Source organism: Glandiceps talaboti, chromosome 10 (assembly GCF_964340395.1).
Source record: "Glandiceps talaboti chromosome 10, keGlaTala1.1, whole genome shotgun sequence".
Classification (NCBI taxonomy): domain Eukaryota; kingdom Metazoa; phylum Hemichordata; class Enteropneusta; family Spengelidae; genus Glandiceps; species Glandiceps talaboti.
This window is the reverse complement of record NC_135558.1, coordinates 21407067-21425239: the sequence shown is the minus strand read 5'-3', so window position 1 is coordinate 21425239 and position 18173 is coordinate 21407067. Positions and strand designations below refer to the sequence as shown.

The window sequence follows — 18173 nt, the reverse complement described above, 5'->3', positions numbered from 1 at the left end:
TACAATAATACACCAATTTTTTTTTTGTATGTGTGTGTGTGTGTGTGTGTGTGTGTGTGTGTGTGTGTGTGTCATTTGTCAAAAAGCAGGTGTGTATGTGAATATGAACATGAAGGTTAAAAAAAAGGTGTTTCTGTATTTTAATATTTAATTTAAAATGTGTGTTTATGGGGGTGGCTGCTCAAAGAACACATAATCTCCATAACATCACATACCTGTATGTGTTTTGTTCTATTTGTGGAATAAAGGAATATACTACGTTTGCACCAGTTGTCTAGAAATACTGCTGATCAGGACGTCGTACTATCAGTGGTGGCCTGAGGTGAACAATTCTATAAACCAGTGTTCAGATCTACCCAACTGGTCTTACATGTATTGTATTTATGCCTGAAGAATCATGCGTGTGGCTCCTTGAAAAGTTGTTCTGTCTCAGTTTATGTAATGCAACACAAATGACTTTTACTAGTTTCTATTAGGCCACCTGATACCCTTCCATATGCGATTTTGAATAATTTAAAACAATAATCGTAGTTTAGAATTCGTAGACCAACTTTCATCAGGAGAATCACTTTGTAAGTATCGGTTGTCAGTTTAACATTCATTACGATGATAGGATCATGCTAATAGTATCAGTTGTTGTTTGATCATAGACGGCAAATCCATGCAGTGACCTACACCTGGTCTTTCATAGATGTAATGTTCCAAACAGCTTCACATATGTTTGGATCATTGTCACAAAACGAATTATTGGGACAGTACAAACACAGATACAGGCCAGGTATAGGCCAGGCCAGGCCAGGTCAGGTCATGTAGAGCCCGGATATTTTTTTATAGATTCACATTCACATTCGTATCCAAAGATCCATTATCTGTTATTTTCGCTTTTCGTTTCGGTTGTTAAATTCTAATGACTATTACTATACATGTTATATCACCCACTGAATAACCTTTGACCTTTTTATCTCGAATATGTTTAAGTAAACAAGACATCTCAACACAAAATTAATTACGATGTATGGAGGGCATTAATTTTCATGACGTTTTTATCAATTTTTCTAAACTGCCAAATTGAAGGTTTACCGTACTAGATCATTATTTATCTTTGGGAATGACGCACTTGGACTTGTATCCCAAGACGTTTTGTTCTTGAATAAGCAATTGTCACTTCATTTAGCCAAGCCAAATTCATACATTCTCGTCCTAAACATATTGCAATGGTATAATTTAGTTGTGCAAATCATCCTGTACATAAATACTGAAACTGCACAAAATGTGACTACTCCCATATGAGTGTCTGCCAACTTTTTGTTTTTCGTGCGTAACATACATTCTAAAAGTGCCTGCAGTTGGCAAAACTTTTTTACTCTTGAATGCACCCAGTACATACAAGAACGAGTATGAAATCTATGTGAAAAACGTAATTCCTAGAAAAGAAGAGTCGGACACTAATTGTGTGGTGATTTGAAAAGAAAGAGAACTGATGACAAATTGCTGAGAAAAAAGAACCCGACAACTAATCGAAAATCTACAAAAAATATAATGACGGATTTACATCTTTGGATCTGAATGTGAATTTTAAAAAAAGCTATTCAGTATATACCTGACCTGGCCAGTACTGCATTTTGTACCGACCATGAATTATTGCAAGAACCTCTGGTGGTGTTACGACAGTGGGACAGTTTCAAGTCTAGGTCGGGATCCGTAACCAATAGACCTTGGAATTCGACACGACTTTTACATTGACACATATCACCAAAGATGTTCAGAAATGTTGTACATTTGTATAAACATTGTTGTCGCTGTAGTATAGAATAGACCCAGGGATAGACCTGGTGTTTAGTATGCCCTCTGGAGGGCACTTAAGTGATGAGAACTAATACTGTCGAGTGCACTGCATGATGGCACTGCACTGTTGTGGTATTTGTAAAGTTCTTAATGTAGATATATGCCATATACTGTTGTTAAGGAAAATTTTATACCCATTCTGTAGACGAATTCTAGTACAACTCATCTTAACTAAAACTGTCGTAACTTGTTTTATACCCATTTTGTAGAAGAATTCTAGTAGAACTCATCTCAATCAAAGCTATCATAACTTGTTTTATAACCATTGTCAATTTTATTTCCTCTAAAATAGTAAAAGGAGTTAAGATTTGCATTGTTAAGGTTTACATGTCATAACATCAAGTTGAATACAACACGTACGTAGTGTTAGTAAATATTGCTGTACTCACCCAGCCTAATACATTGTAATCATGACCATATCTTACAGATTGTATAATTTGATGACGTTGGTACAGACAAACTTCACTAATGACTTACATGAATTGATACACAGGTGTGTTTGATACCTCAATGCATGTAGTTGTAACAGGCATTATATTTGTCATGATACTTGTTGTTATGGTCTTGGTTTAGTTGTCTGAATTAGTGTGTATGCAGATCACCTATTAGTGACCCACAAACAAGTAAATGGTCTCCAGGAATTCTTTGCATTGTTTGCACGTGTGGGCATTAAATCAGTGTACATACATGATGTAGACATCACGTCAATTTACACACATGTAGACATTGAATCAGTGTACACACATGTAGACATTGAATCAGTGTACACACATGTAGACATTGAATCAGTGTAAACACATGTAGACATTGAATCAGTGTACACACATGTAGACATTGAATCAGTACATGTAGACATTGAATCTGTGTACACACATGTAGACATTGAATCAGTGTACACACATGTAGACATTGAATCAGTGTACACACATGTAGACATTGAATCAGTACATGTAGACATCACGTCAATTTACACACATGTAGACATTGAATCAGTGTACACACATGTAGACATTGAATCAGTGTAAACACATGTAGACATTGAATCAGTGTACACACATGTAGACATTGAATCAGTACATGTAGACATTGAATCAGTGTACACACATGTAGACATTGAATCAGTACATGTAGACATTGAATCTGTGTACACACATGTAGACATTGAATCAGTACATGTAGACATTGAATCAGTGTACACACATGTAGACATTGAATCAGTACATGTAGACATTGAATCTGTGTACACACATGTAGACATTGAATCAGTACATGTAGACATTGAATCAGTGTACACACATGTAGACATTGAATCAGTGTACACACATGTAGACATTGAATCAGTACATGTAGACATTGAATCAGTGTACACACATGTAGACATCAAGTCAGTCTCCCTACAATAATCCAGTCTTCCTGAAGTATTGCCGTCTATTTGAAATTTCTCTCTATCGACAGGATTAAAAAATAGCACCAATGGCGTTGTAGCACAACTTTTAAAGCAGTTTTTAAAGATGTTCACCCACATGCTCAGCCATGCTAGGTTTAGGTGTTCATTTACTATCCAGTTGCCTATACAACCCTATTGTTATCTTTGCAATGTATGCGTTCGTTTGGCTGTTGCTATGGGCGTGGTGATGTTACTAGACATTTGCAGACATTTTTTGAATGTTTTTTTCACTTGTCTATGCATCCCTAATGTTATCTTTGCAATATACTGATCATTTGGCTGTTGCTATGGGCGTGGCCTTGTTGCTAGGCACATTTACATATTTTTTTGAATGTTTATTCAATTGTCTATTCCTTTTATCTTTGCAATATCTGTGATCATTTGGCTGTTGCCATGGGCGTGGTCTTGTTGCTAGGCATATTTGCATACACTTTCTGAATGTTTGTTCACTTGTCTAAGAATCCCTGTTATCTTTCTGAAATGCACCACCGTTTGGCTGTTGCTATGGGCGTGGTCATGGTTGATAGGGATATTTGCATACACTTTTTGAATGTTTTCTCATTTGTCTACCAGATGATGTTGTTATTGAATCTAAATATACTGCCATTTGGTTGTTGCTAAGGGCATGGCCATGGTTGCTAGGGTCAATTACATAAGTATGACACACTCACAATTTGCAGACTAACAACACTACAGTTACACTTTCAGAATCATAACCAAATTTCATCCCTGGTAGTTTGAGAGGTAAAGCTCAATACCAAAATCACTCTCATCATCTACAAGACTGACAGACAGACAGACAGACAGACAGACAGACACAGGCATTTAACCTCGAACCAACCAACATCTAGTTCTGTGTTAAAGTTAGGTAGACAATGTTTCCAAGCAACCTCAAGGAGAGATTAACTCCAGTGCCATTCACACACACTTGTTACATTATGTTAAGTACCCCATAAAATATTTAATGGTTTAATGAGATCAATAAAACAATAATTTCTGTACTGATCTGGCCTCAATATTTCTACAGACATTTCACCCCCAAAAATCATGGGTTTTTTAGCCCTACTTTGCATATCGCTAATGGGATTATCATGTAATCAATATATCATAATCTGTACATCCCCCAGAAACATCCCTGTGAAATTGCAGCCAAATCAAACAAGTACTTTTGGAATTATTGACTTTTAACAAAAAGAACCCCACATTTTTACCCCTCATTTGCATCACTGATGGGATCATCGTGTCATGAACATTTCTTAAACTTAACATCCCCAAGAAAATTCCCACCAAATTTCAGGCCGATCTGCTCAGTGGTTTGGGAGTTTTAAGTGTTTTGACCAAAAATTGCATTTTTTATCCACCGATGATGCGATCATTTTGATTTGAACAATTTCCCACTAGACACTTAAGGTTATATATCCTCAAAATATCATGACAATCGGTCCAGCGGTTTTTGACTTTAAGTTGTGCACACACACACACACACACACACACACACACACACACACACACAGGCAAACACTTATCAATGCCTATAGCACTACTGAACCTTATCAGTTCAGTTGTGCTAAAAATGCTGTTGATATATATAGCAGCCTAAGTTGGCAAAATGAAACTCAGTAAGAGTGTAGTACAAACGCTTACAATAATTTTATCTTTTTGGGGATAACTACATATTCAATACCATCACTTAGTATGCATTGTTAAGTAAATTCAGTATAGTCGGATTTTAGCCAATTTAGCGATTCTTAAAAGTCATTATAGATGTTTCAAGGCCAACATTTCATACAAGATTTGCTAGTAGCCTCGTACTTTCTAGTTTCCTCCAGACTTCATTTTGTTGATCCATTCTCTTGCGATGATCATTCTTTGTATTTGAGAGGTTCCCTCATAGATCTGAAATAACATATAATACATAGTAAAGATAACCTCATAGATCTTAAATACTCAATCAAATTACGCTGCACAGTACATCTATTGCACTTGATGATCAACACCCCTCGTTCACTTTGAATTTTCCTTGTTAAAAGTTGCTTTACGATCTATCGACATAAACAAAATCAGATGAGAAGTTCTACATTGACTGGAAAGTTCGAGTTTGCCCCACCCCACCGTTAAAAATACAAGGAATGGTACAATTTGCTTCGAAAAACAGGGGCATTGTTTTAATTGTTTAAACGAAGTTGGCATCTATTTCCACTCCTGTGAAATATATCATTATTGTGATGTTATTATCAAACAATGCAATTTGATACAAACGTTGGTAACGGTAAATTGCACTCCAGTATTTCTCACGGGCCACATATCAGGTAATATTAGACTTGGTTTTATTTCAACTTTTCTGATACAAAACGAACTAAAAAACTTGGTTTTTTTATCAAATATCCATAAAAACACGTATCACTGTTGCCTCGTTCCCAATGTTCAATATCGACCTGAGAGTTCAAGGGTTTATAATAACAGACTTGGTTTTAGTGTGGGTTTGCAGGCAGCAGTGTTTGTCATAGTAAATATCAGTTTTAGTGTGGGTTTGCAGGCAGCAGTATTGTCTATCTAGTATGCATGGGTTTTGTTGTGGGTTTGCAGGCAGCAGTGTTTGTCTAGTAAGGGCTAAACAAATAATTGTTTGGTTCTGGTTACACGACCCCACCTAGCTTTTCACTGCCGACCCTAAACTTTTATTTTACGTATTCGAGAAAAAAATAATAAAATTGCAAGAATTGTGAAGTCTCACGAGAAATAGTTGATGCAGAAACTGGCATCAACTTAAAAAGACAAATTAAAACTATTCTTCCAATCTGTAATGGCTGTACATCTGATAGGAAGATATAAACAACACAGACACCATTTGGAAAACATTGCAAAACCTGAACTATACACTCACACAGAATGTTAAAAAACAAAGTAAAATAAAAAAAAATAGTGCCGATGGCGTTGCAGCACAGCTGTACAGTTTTTTTCTAATGTTTATCCACATGCTGATGCATGCTAGGTATAGGTGTCCATTTGGTGAATGATTATCCAGTTGCCTATCGTATGTTGCTATCTTTGCAATATACACGACCATTTGGCTGTTGCTATGGGCGTGGTCATGTTGCTAGACATATTTGCATACATTTTTTGAATGTTTGTTCACTTATCTATGAATCCCTGATGTTATCTTTGCAATATACGTGATCATGTGGTTGTTGCTATGGGCGTGGTCTTGTTGCTAGGTATACTTGCATACATGAATGTTTGTTCATTTGTCTATTGATCCCTGTTATCTTTGCAATATATGTGATCATTTGGTTGTTGCTATGGGCGTGGTCTTATTGCTAGACATATTTGCATACATTTCTGTATGTTTCTTCACTTGTCGACGAATCCCTGTTGTTATCTTAGTGAAATACACCACCGTTTGACTGTTGCTATGGGCGTGGTCATGGTTGCTAGGGATATTTGCATACATTTTTTGAATGTTTACTCACTTGCCTATCAGATGATGTTGTTATTTAATCAAAATATACTGCCATTTGGTTGTTGCTAAAGGTATGGTCATGGTTGCTAGGGCTATTTGTGTCAAAATCTTTTGATGAAAATCTGCAGAATAACACTTCAAGAAACATCTTACCAAGTTTAAGTCTCATTGACCACGTGCAAGTTTTTTACCAAAATTCACATTTTACACCTAATTTGCATATCACCGATGAGATCATAATATGCTTAATATTTCTGCAACCCCATTGAATTTCAGCCCAATCTGCTCAGTAGTTTTGGAATTAAAGATTTTTGACCAAAAAGACACATTTTTAGACCTAATTTGCATATCTTTGATGGGATCATCATGTCGTGAACAATTCTTAATCTAAACATACTTAAGAGTTTTCCCACCAAATTTCAGATCGATCTGCCCAGTAGTTTTTGAGTTTAAGTTTTTTAACCAAAAAACACATTTTTTCCCCAAATCACACAAAGGTGGTGAGATCAATTTGATTTGAACAATTTCCCAACTAGACACTCAAGGTAATACACCCAACAAATATCATGGCAATCAGTCCAGCGGTTTTTGACTTTAAGATGTCCACACACACACACACACACACACACACACACACACACACACACACACACACACACACACACACAGACAGACAGACAGACAGACAGACAGGCAGACAGAAACTTTGCCATACCTATAGCACTACTGAACCTTATCAGTTCAGTTGCGCTAAAATCTACCTACTGAGCGTAATCGGAATTACACATTTTTTTTTAATTCTTTCAGTTTTAGTGTGAGTTTACAGGCAGCAGTGGTTGTTTGGTAAGCATCAGTTCCAATAAGCGTTTATGGTGGGGGGGGGGGGGGGCTGAGGGGAAAATAATTTGGTCTGGAGCCCCCTTCGTGCTTGAGCTTTCAAATGATTCCATGCCCCCCCCCCCCCAACCCAAGAATGTTCGTAAACTGCTGCCGAAGGCGGAGATTTGTATATGTGCAATTATAAAGTAATCTCTTTCCTGTATTGTGGAGATTTACACGGCATGAAAGTGGCAGTAACATTGGCTTAAGGGTTAATATATGATAACAGATTTCCTAGGACGAAACCTCACATTTGACTATCGCCTATACTTGGCGATACTTAACTAGCAGGGCCTTTCCCGTCAATCTTGATTTGGGAGACAGCATCATAATGGTCGCTAGTGGGGACACCCCTTCCCATGGCTTGCACAATTTACAAAAAATAAGGACATGTAGGAGACCATTTAGAGGCATAAAATAGCAAACCATACACATAATTCAAATTTGTAGAATTCTTAAATATGGTCTTCAATATCTCAATTTTATCTCTCAGTGCATATTTAATCCTATACATGTACGAATATATACAGAGAGAGAGAGAGAGAGAGAGAGAGAGAGAGAGAGAGAGAGAGAGAGAGAGAGAGAGGAGGGAGGGAGGGAGGGAGGGAGGGAGGGAGGGAGGGAGGGAGGGAGGGAGGAGAGAGAGAGAGAGAGAGAGAGAGAGAGAGAGAGAGAGAGAGAGAGAGAGAGAGAGAGAGAGAGAGAGAGAGAGAGAGAGAGAGAGAGAGAGAGAGAGAGAGAGATGTTAATACCCGTCAAGTTATTATTGCAAATGTACAACGCCAATGACCGCTGGTGGTCCAAATAATGGATGAAATATTTCATCTCCCCCCTTCAAACCACTTAAACTTCAAAAGCTCCCTTCCCTTCGCACCCTAAATTTTTTCGTGTCCCCCCATTTTGTCCTCAGCTAGCCCCGTCAATAAATTCTACTCATTCTCTAACAAGGAAATCACAATACCTGGAATATCTTGGCATCTCTCATCAGTTTCTCTACTGGATATTCACTGTTAAAACCATTTCCACCAAAAATCTGGACAGCATCGGCAGCAGCTTTATTTGCTACATCTGCAGCAAATGCTTTAGCAATGGAAGAGAAGTAAGTGTTACGTTCACCTTTATCTGTTTGGTCTGCTGATCTGTACACCAGGAGTCGAGAGGCTTCGATACCCATTGCCATTTCAGCTAACATGAATGCAATTGCCTGATGCTGAAGATAAAAGATTAGATTTATTTAACAGTGATTTTTTCTTTTGCTACATGTTCACAATCTTCTACTCAGTAACTTCTGTCAATGACAAATGTGAAATCTGAATTGTGCTTGTTCAGACGCAAAGGACTGTGGGGTCATTTGTAGTTGCAGTAATACTTAATCTAGGATGACCAGGGGGATAAGCCACCTCGAGTTTTGGTAACTATTGCGAGATTATATGTAGTCATAGATTGTCCAAAACGTGATACTACATTTCCCATAATGCAACAAATTACTTATTACACAAATACAGAGGCACACTCGTTTTGATGACCTGAACAGAATATCTGTACATGTATTGCAGTGTGTATGCATCTGTCTGTCTGGTGTGTGTGTGTGTATGTGTGTGTGCACGTCTGTCTGTCGTGTGTGTGTGTGTGTGTGTGTGTGCACGTCTGTCTGTCGTGTGTGTGTGCACGTCTGTCTGTATGTCATGTCTGTGTTATTGAAAAGCTGACATATGGTAGTATTTTTAGATGCAAACATTTACTGCAAAGGATCCACGTGATTTCAAATAAAACTTCTAAAAATAGTGTAAACATAGGCCTAACAAAAAAAATTGTGTGGTTCCGGTTACGCTCAATTTTAGAATAGGTGGGGTACGTAAATTTTTTTATTTCATTTTTCTTTTATATATTTTTTTCATATCTGAGTGTCTAGTTCAGGTAGTTAGGTTTCTGTTGTTTTCCATATGGTCTCTGTGTTATTGGTTTCTCCTCATCGTACAACCATTGCAGATTGGAAGAATAATTTTATATCGTCTTTTTAAGTTTATGTCAATTTCCATTCCGCATCCACTATTTCTCGCGAGACTTCACAATTTTCGCGATTTTATTTTATTTTTTCTCTTAAGAAATAAGTTTAGGTCGGCGTGAAAAACTAGGTTAACCTGAACCAAACATTTTTTTCTAGGCCTTACCCGAGCAATGACTTTTCCCATCGTCTTTCTTTCCAGTGCATACTTGGTAGCTTCATCAAGGGCTCTTTGGGCAAGACCTACAGCCCCTGCTGCAGTCTGTTGATTATAATTGACATGGAATGTAGAATGCTAAACATCACAGATGAACATGGATAGTACTCGGAGTGATGACACACGAAGCCAATGTTACTGATGCTTTAAAACATCGTTAGCCGAGGACTAAAAAAAACTGGTAAAGTATTGTGAACTGAGACACTATTGAAGAATAAAACAGATTTCAATTTGAAAACAAGCGACCCATTGGTTAGAAAAGCTCCGCTGGGTTTGTTTTTTCAACATATTTAGAAGTGGATCTGCTATTCAGCTCTTCCACTATCCTGTTGGTGGAGGGTCTCTATGGGCCAATTGAAATTTCCTGTGTAGGTGTCTTGAGATGAGCAGATATGTTTGTTCAAGACAAATTGACTGGGTCATTAATATGCAGATCAGGTCTAAAAGTAGAATTTTGGGTTGCAATGCTTCAAATATCTTCTCTAAAATTACTAAGCCAATCGAGTTGAAATTTGTTGTGTAGGTGTATTGGGATGAGCAGATATAAGTTGATTGGGTTATAATATGCAAATTAGGGGTGAAATAGAATTTTTGTAAAATGGTAACTATAATATAAAGTATATTTTACCAACTTTCTGTGTGAAATGTCTTCTATAATAAGTGTGAGTCATCATATGAAACCACTAACCACTTTATTACTTGCTAAAACAAACATCAAGGGATATCTGAATGTTTACAGTACAATGTTGTTTTGCAAACATTAGGCTACTTAGCATTTTCTGGACGTTATCTGAGTTGTTTACATCATACACCCTCTATTTTTACATTCTGTCACAGTTAGTCTGAGGGGTTCTACTTCCATGGTCTGAGGTATGCTGTGATGGGACGCCCTCACACATCGGTCAACCCTTCTCTGACGAGGCCGATGAGGGCGCGAAGCGACACGACATATCTACTAAACCGTCCAAGAGTAATACTTCACTCAACATTTTTTGCGTATACTTTTAATTCCCAGGCGTGGTCCTTTTTACTGAAATATTGGTAATTGATGACTTACTGGCGGTCTTGTCTTGTCAAAAGCTCCCATAGCAATCTTAAATCCACCACCTTCACCACGCAATACATTTTCTTTTGGAACAACTACATCTTCAAATGAAATACCACGGGTGTCACTACAACGCTGGCCCATGTTCCATTCCTGTAAGTTGGCGAGTTGGATAATCAGCCATGTTAACAGTTTGTTGTATTTCGGTAACGTGATACCACGTTTTGTAATGACGTCAAATGTACAAACACAGTCAGTAAACGTTTTGTAATGACGTCAAATGTACAAACACAGTCTTACTGACTATGTCTTACTGACTGTGTTTGTACATTTGACGTCATTACGTTTTGTAATGACGTCAAATGTACAAACAGTCAGTAAACGTTTTGTAATGACGTCACAGTCAGTAAACGTTTTGTAATGACGTCAAATGTACAAACAAAGTCAGTAAACGTTTTGTAATGACGTCAAATGTACAACACAGTCAGTAAAAATTTTGTAATGACGTCAAATGTACAAACACAGTCAGTAAACCTTTTGTAATGACGTCAAATGTACAAACACAAATTATATTAGAGAAAAGGCCTGTAAACTCAATTTGTGCCCAATGGTATTTGCCTATACACAGGCAGTCAAAGAAATCTGTCAGTGCTTACAAATCATTATATGGTGTGATCTTATTAAACTGTATATCTCATGTCGTTCTTCTCCAACAAATGACACCGTGACCCGTGTATCTTACGACTTACCTTCCTACCCGGCTGAAGTCCTGGAGTATCTCTATCAACAATAAACCCAGTAAATGCTTCACTGGCTTGAGCCTTGGGATCTGGATGAGTTCTGGCCAACACAAAATACCAATTAGCCACACCACCATTTGTAATCCACATTTTCTGTCCATTTAACACATATACATCGCCCTTTCTTTCTGCTCTGAGTTGAATTCCAGCAACATCCGAACCAGCCCCCGGCTCAGTTACGCAGTACGCCTAAAACGCGACAGGCGAGAAAAAACTATTAAATTTTAGTGAGAATTTTAAATATGTTTAATGTCTGAACTGTTTAGGAAGTCAACAAATTAAAATGCAAATCTTTGTTTTTGCAAGAGGTACTGTCACAATTAGATCAAATCAAAACATTTGGACGGCATGTTTACAAGGCGACGTAATTTTATTCAAAAATGACACCACCGACATACTACTCCAGTGTCATATAAAACATGAGAGTCGACTACAGGTTGTGGTAGCGGTCACGAAATTATATAGTATCACCCAATTCGTGGTCGTTATCATGATAGCACAAGCCGACTATTGTATATGTTTATACTTGTATGATAATACGTTGTGAAGCTCAGAAAGTTCCTGGTTGAAGTGAGGTAGACAAAGAAGCAATTCCAACCTTACATAATTTCGCTTATACAGCTTACATATGACTAAGCATCCACTACCTACATACAGGTTTGGTTGACTATATAATTGTGAGTTTCTTTCACCCATAGCAAACCAAAACACTATTTTAAAAGCCATGTATCATAATAATTGTATGATCCTCATTGCTTTAATTCACGGAATCTACCAGTGGGTACCTTAGCTCAGCTGGTTAGAGCACTCTGACTAGTGTTTAGGGGACGTGGGTTCAATTCAAGGAATCTACCAGTGGGTACCTTAGCTCAGCTGGTTAGAGCACTCTGACTAGTGTTTAGGGGACGTGGGTTCAATTCACGGAATCTACCAGTGGGTACCTTAGCTCAGCTGGTTAGAGCACTCTGACAACTGTTTAGGGGATGTGGGTTCAATTCCTACACATGTCACTTTTCTTTCCTCATTTGTAACAAATTCAAATTACTTTATGGTGAGTTTCTTTCATTATAGTAAACTCTATAACTATATGTTGTTGAAATACCATGGATGGTGGTGTTTGTCAAGTGCTATTTTTCATACGTGACTAAACATTTCGGGATAATAATACTTACAGCAACCAAGGGTTCTTGCATCAATCGTCCCAAATATTTTTGCTTCTGTTCATGATTACCTGCTAAGATGACTGGCATTTGCTGTGTGAAAGAGATAATTATAATAAATAAAATAAATAAAATTGTGTATTGAAGTACAAACTTTCACAAAGTTGTTCATCAATCGACTTTTTAAAAAATAGTGAGTCAAATGTATGATGCTGACCAAGTCCACTTTTGTTTATATCGTTTACAATCACGATCAACGAACAAGTGTCTGATGCATTATTCAAAACAAAACAAGTCATCACCATTCAAACAACGTCTGCGAATGTTTCATTGTAAGAGAGCCTTCAGTTACTACAGGTTACGGATCAGACCCTGTAAAATGTGACCCTCCCGGCCTGATTCGATTCCGTCGTGCTGAAAAGTGGCCCTCCCTCAATTTCATTTCTCTAATGACTCGGCCCCCCCCCCCCGTTAAAATATTTCAAACATGGTTTAAATGCTGTCAGACATAGAAAGGAACATGAATCCAAGAATCAATTATAATGACTTAATTCCAACGCTGCCACCACACTCGTAGTTTTAAAGGCATTAGTTATTTCCCTCTACTACCACCACTAGAGTGAATTTACGTGAAGGCACTGCATTAATAAATACCTATGTTTGGATCTAATTGGCTGAGCTGAAGGCCAGAACTCTCAAAGACTAGATGAGTACATGGTAGGGGCCGAGGTCAACATCTGTACAACATTATCCCTACTGTTTTACCCAACTGTTCCCGTTTTACTCCTGCGAGACACACTCCTCTCCTCAAATCACGACTGACAATTGATTCACTGGGCGGTTGTCAGCAGTGATTTGATTGATATGGTTTGCTGTGAGGGTACCTAACCTTCATCCTAACCCTGAAACCAATCGTAACCCTAACCGATGTGACAACAGTGGGATGTAGAACTGGTGGCAGCGGTGGGATGCTAAAATCACAAAATAATGAAAATTTAACCCTCACGTTAACTGGAATTACTCTGATTATTTTCTTTGAACAAGTGAAATGAAATGGAGAAAATAACATACCCCAAGCGAATTAGCAAGTGCCGCAGTACACATCCCTGAGCATCCATATGCTATCTCTTCACCAACAACACAGGCATCCAGTATCCCTAAACCTGGTCCACCTGGAGATAGAATAATAATAAATAATAATAATAACAACGAACATACTGGCAATGCTTATACAAGGAAAACATTTAAAAGATTAAAAAAGACTGTCGTTAGAGATTCGTTCTTTTGTCTTGACCATTTGAATTGCAATTTATTTGGATTCTATATGTTACAGTAACACATCAATGTCTCCCCCTCTGTCTCATTGTCTGCTTCTGTCTATCTGTCTGTCTATGTCTCTCTCTCCGTCTCTCCCTCCACCTTTCTCTGTTTCCCCTCCTCTCTGTCTTTGTTTCGCGAGATCAATAACGCTAGTAGCTAGTATTATACATTTCAGGTCAACTCAGGTCAAGGGTCAAACAAACTCACCATACTTTTAAGGTCAGGGGTCAAACAAACTCACCATACTTTTCAGGTCAGGGGTCAAACAAACTCACCATACTTTTCAGGTCAAGGGTCAAACAAACTCGCCATACTTTTCAGGTCAAGGGTCAAACAAACTCACCATACTTTTCAGGTATGTCTGGATTCAAAAGTCCCAATTCCCATAGTTTCTTTATAATGACCCATGGATACTACAGTGGAAATAAATTAGATTCACCAAATTAAGAAATATTGCTTGTTATGTTTTACATCCGTAATCATTGATATTAAAACTTCACAGAGAAACTAACATTCCGCAAAACTGAACACAGGTGAGATTCAGACTGACAGCCGATATTGTCACTAAATGTGTGCACACAGTTTATCATAAACAAGGTATTCAAAATACAAAGGATGCAATTTGACATTCATTGACACGATTAAAGTCATCTGTTGTATATAGTTCCCATGGAAACGATTTAGAATTAGCGTTGGGATTCGGAAAGTATGAAATGATGGTGGTTGCTATCAGTGGTATCCAATTAAATACATTACGTGGACATTAATTTTTTAGACGTCGAGCAAAATGACTGAAATCAAAAATAGTAGAATCCTGATTTTACTGACCTCTCCAGTCCTGTCAAACTCTGCCGCTATTGGAACAATTTCCTCCCTTGTAAATTTACGAACAATATCCTGAACTTGTGTCAGCTCAGGGGACAGTTCTACAATAAAAAAAATATGTAAGTTTCAAATGTGCATCATGACGTTGTTTTTCATCACGTGACAGATTTCTTGCCAAAAAGACGAACATATTATGGATGCAATAGTAATGAAGTATCTGTATTGGTTATGATAAACATACCATGATCAGTCACTTTATGTATCGCTTTTACAATACCCCATATATAGGACATAACTCGTTTAAAATAACTTTTAAAAAAATGTCAGGCCAAAATAATTGTTTCCGGTCAGGATAGTTTGTCTACAATAGTGCGACGACGTTATTTTTTTATTTTTTTTATTTTTTTTCTCAACAAACTAGTCACTCAATCTACTATTTATTGCAGTTACTGTTCTTTTTATTTAGTTCTTTAGAGCAAGTGTGTGTGGGGCAGATGTCATAGGCTAGTTCATGTTGCAGGGGTTAAAAATTCCCGTCAACACCCACTAGATCTAGACCAACACTAGTGGAAATTGAAAACCACTAGTCTAACAGGCAATTTCACGAGTTCGGGACTTCTGACAACCGTAAATTTTTAACCCCTGTATTGTCTCTGCAGTTGTCTTCACTGAAGTAGGGAGGGTTGTTTTTGTGTTTCCACGCGGATCTGCAGACTGCATGGGCTGGACAAACACACACACACACACACACACACACACACACACACACACACACACACACACACACACACAAAAGGACCGACGTGGGGGTATTTATGTGACGCGCGCTATCGACTCTCGTTTTTTTCCTTCAAACACCCATGTTCTCTTCGTACCCTGAATCCAAAGAGCCAAAGATATGAGAAAGTTGTTAAACGCGTATACATTTTGTATAATTTAAATAATATGTGCTAAGAAAAGATGTTGCCAGTGTTCGAATATTAGTACTTATACTTTAGTTAGAAACATGTCTTACCAAATGACAACCCTGCTGTTTGATGCTCATTTGTTAGTTCTTCAGTGGGGACAGAAGACTTGTGACGCACAACTGTAGCACGTGCTAGTCTGTTCAAGTTCTGCATTGAGGAAGAAATGTTTATTTACAAAAGTCTGACATGAAAGACTGTCGTTCATAAATATATTACCAAATAAGGCACCGTTTAGTGTCAATATGTCCTACTGCTGAATGAAATGAGATATTGCAAATCACACATTGCGCATGTCACGGTTATAGACAAAACGTATAATGTGTGTGATTTTTGTTTACGTGTGTGACCTATTTTACGATGACTTTATAATTTGACAACGATTAGGCCATCTGTATGTGTACCACTAGCCTATATCGCTGTCTTAATGGTCCTCTTCGGATAAAGATTAAAATCTAGGAGTGAAAACCTATTGTTTGGCAGAGCTATAGACAAAGTTGGTTTAGAACAAAAGTATGACCTCTGTGATCCTAACATTAATGCAATGACCTGGGATTGAAAACACAATCCTGTAAGGGACTCATATGGTCAAAACTAAATATCTAAAATGCATTAATATAGTGACTTCTCTAATGTAGCCAAACTATATATTGATATACAGCCGAGATGTGAAGTTTTTTGTGTTGATACCGTGTATATGGGACACCCTTATTATAATCAGTGTCAGCTTTTACAATAAGAGTGACGACATTAAAAGAGAACATTCTTACCCGTATGGATGCCAATTTCACTAATTTTCTGAGAGCCATGTTGTCCCAATTATGATGTGTCTATAGTGAAACAATATCTGCACACCCTCTGACCGAAAACGTTCATTGGCCTTGAACGATTACGGACTAGACGCCGGGCACTATAACAACGCTTTCACTTGTCCTCAGATGACCTCACCTATATTCGAGGTCATAGTGCAACACAAGCTACACCCCCCCCTATATATATATATATATATATATATATATATATATATATATATATATATATATATATATATATATATATATATATATATATATATATATATATATATACACATACATACATACACACACACACACACACACACACACACACACATATATATATATATATATATATATATATATATATATATATATATATATATATATATATATATATATATATATATAAACAACGCAAATCTGATGTACAGTGATCGGTATTAGTGCAATATAAGTGATTGTGAAACAGCCAAACATTTACATGACATGTTCTATCTGTAACTAGTGTGGTGGCTAGGTAATATATGTATATGTATATGTATATGTATGTGTATGTGTATATGTGTATGTATATGTATATGTATAGGTATATGTATATGTATAGTTATGTTTGAACTAATAAGTAATATTAGAGAATTCATGTAAGAAACACGGACAAGAACAAATATTTACGTGTACCACATTTAGACAAGGCTATATGCCATTGTAGAAAAGGATTTTTCTTCCATCACATGACCCCCCCCCCCCCACTGCCAATTTTCAAAACAGCATGACACCCCCCCCCACTGCCAATTTCAAAAACAGGGTGACCCCCTCCCTCAGGCCGAAGAAACTGACTGTCCCTAATATTGTAGGACATGACACCTACATAAAAGACATCAATCTATCAAACATGGTAAAATCGTCATTGAAGAAGATTCATCACTCTCAGATAAATTCTGATGAGTATCAAAGCCAGAATTGCTATTGTCTGCCACTAACTGTCGTACTCTCTATGACGTCATAATCCCTAAAAGGGAGAACAATAGGCAGTATACCTGCAAATTGGCATGGCTGATTGGGTCACCGGTGATCGCCAATTTTAACTCTTTTCTTCTCACTTATCATGCAATTTTGAATAGTCAGCTTTGCATTTACTGGTTATGAGACGTATAAAGAACATTTTTCAAGTTTGTTGTGTGGAGCATTTTGATCGCCAGATACCTTATCCCAGGTATGTAGTTGTAGTACAGTCATGGGTGGTCCACTATGGTGATCAATACAACATCCTGTGTATCGATCGCTGATAGACCTGCATCTATGTGAAGGGGTCAGTGACCTAAAGTGGCATTGTGCCTATACAGCAAGGACATGTATGTATGTATGTATGTATGTATGTATGTATGTATGTATGTATGTATGTATG

General features: G+C 37.4%; 1 protein-coding gene across 1 annotated transcript; it reads right to left on the bottom strand.

Annotated features, from left to right (window-relative positions):
- Positions 1 to 4799: 4799 nt before the first annotated feature.
- LOC144440825 (medium-chain specific acyl-CoA dehydrogenase, mitochondrial-like) lies at positions 4800 to 16906 on the bottom strand. The gene is made up of 11 exons (XM_078130237.1): positions 16739 to 16906; positions 16019 to 16118; positions 15007 to 15104; positions 14522 to 14591; positions 13930 to 14030; positions 12871 to 12951; positions 11648 to 11887; positions 10911 to 11051; positions 9803 to 9898; positions 8593 to 8841; positions 4800 to 5188 (listed from the first exon to the last, which is right to left on the bottom strand). Exons 1-11 carry the CDS (start codon positions 16775 to 16777, stop codon positions 5108 to 5110), a joined length of 1296 nt encoding a protein of 431 aa, XP_077986363.1. The 5' UTR covers positions 16778 to 16906; the 3' UTR covers positions 4800 to 5107.
- Positions 16907 to 18173: the final 1267 nt, after the last annotated feature.

Bases quoted from the DNA above. Each gene is read 5' to 3' on its own strand.
- LOC144440825 (XM_078130237.1), bottom strand. From the start codon at position 16,777: ATGGCTCTCAGAAAATTAGTGAAATTGGCATCCATACGG. The intron at 14,592-15,006 runs GTCAGTAAAATC...TTTCCACTGTAG, and splicing joins AGTTTGACAGGACTGGAGAG to TATCCATGGGTCATTATAAA. The intron at 12,952-13,929 runs GTATGTTATTTT...TCTTTCACACAG, and splicing joins CACTTGCTAATTCGCTTGGG to CAAATGCCAGTCATCTTAGC.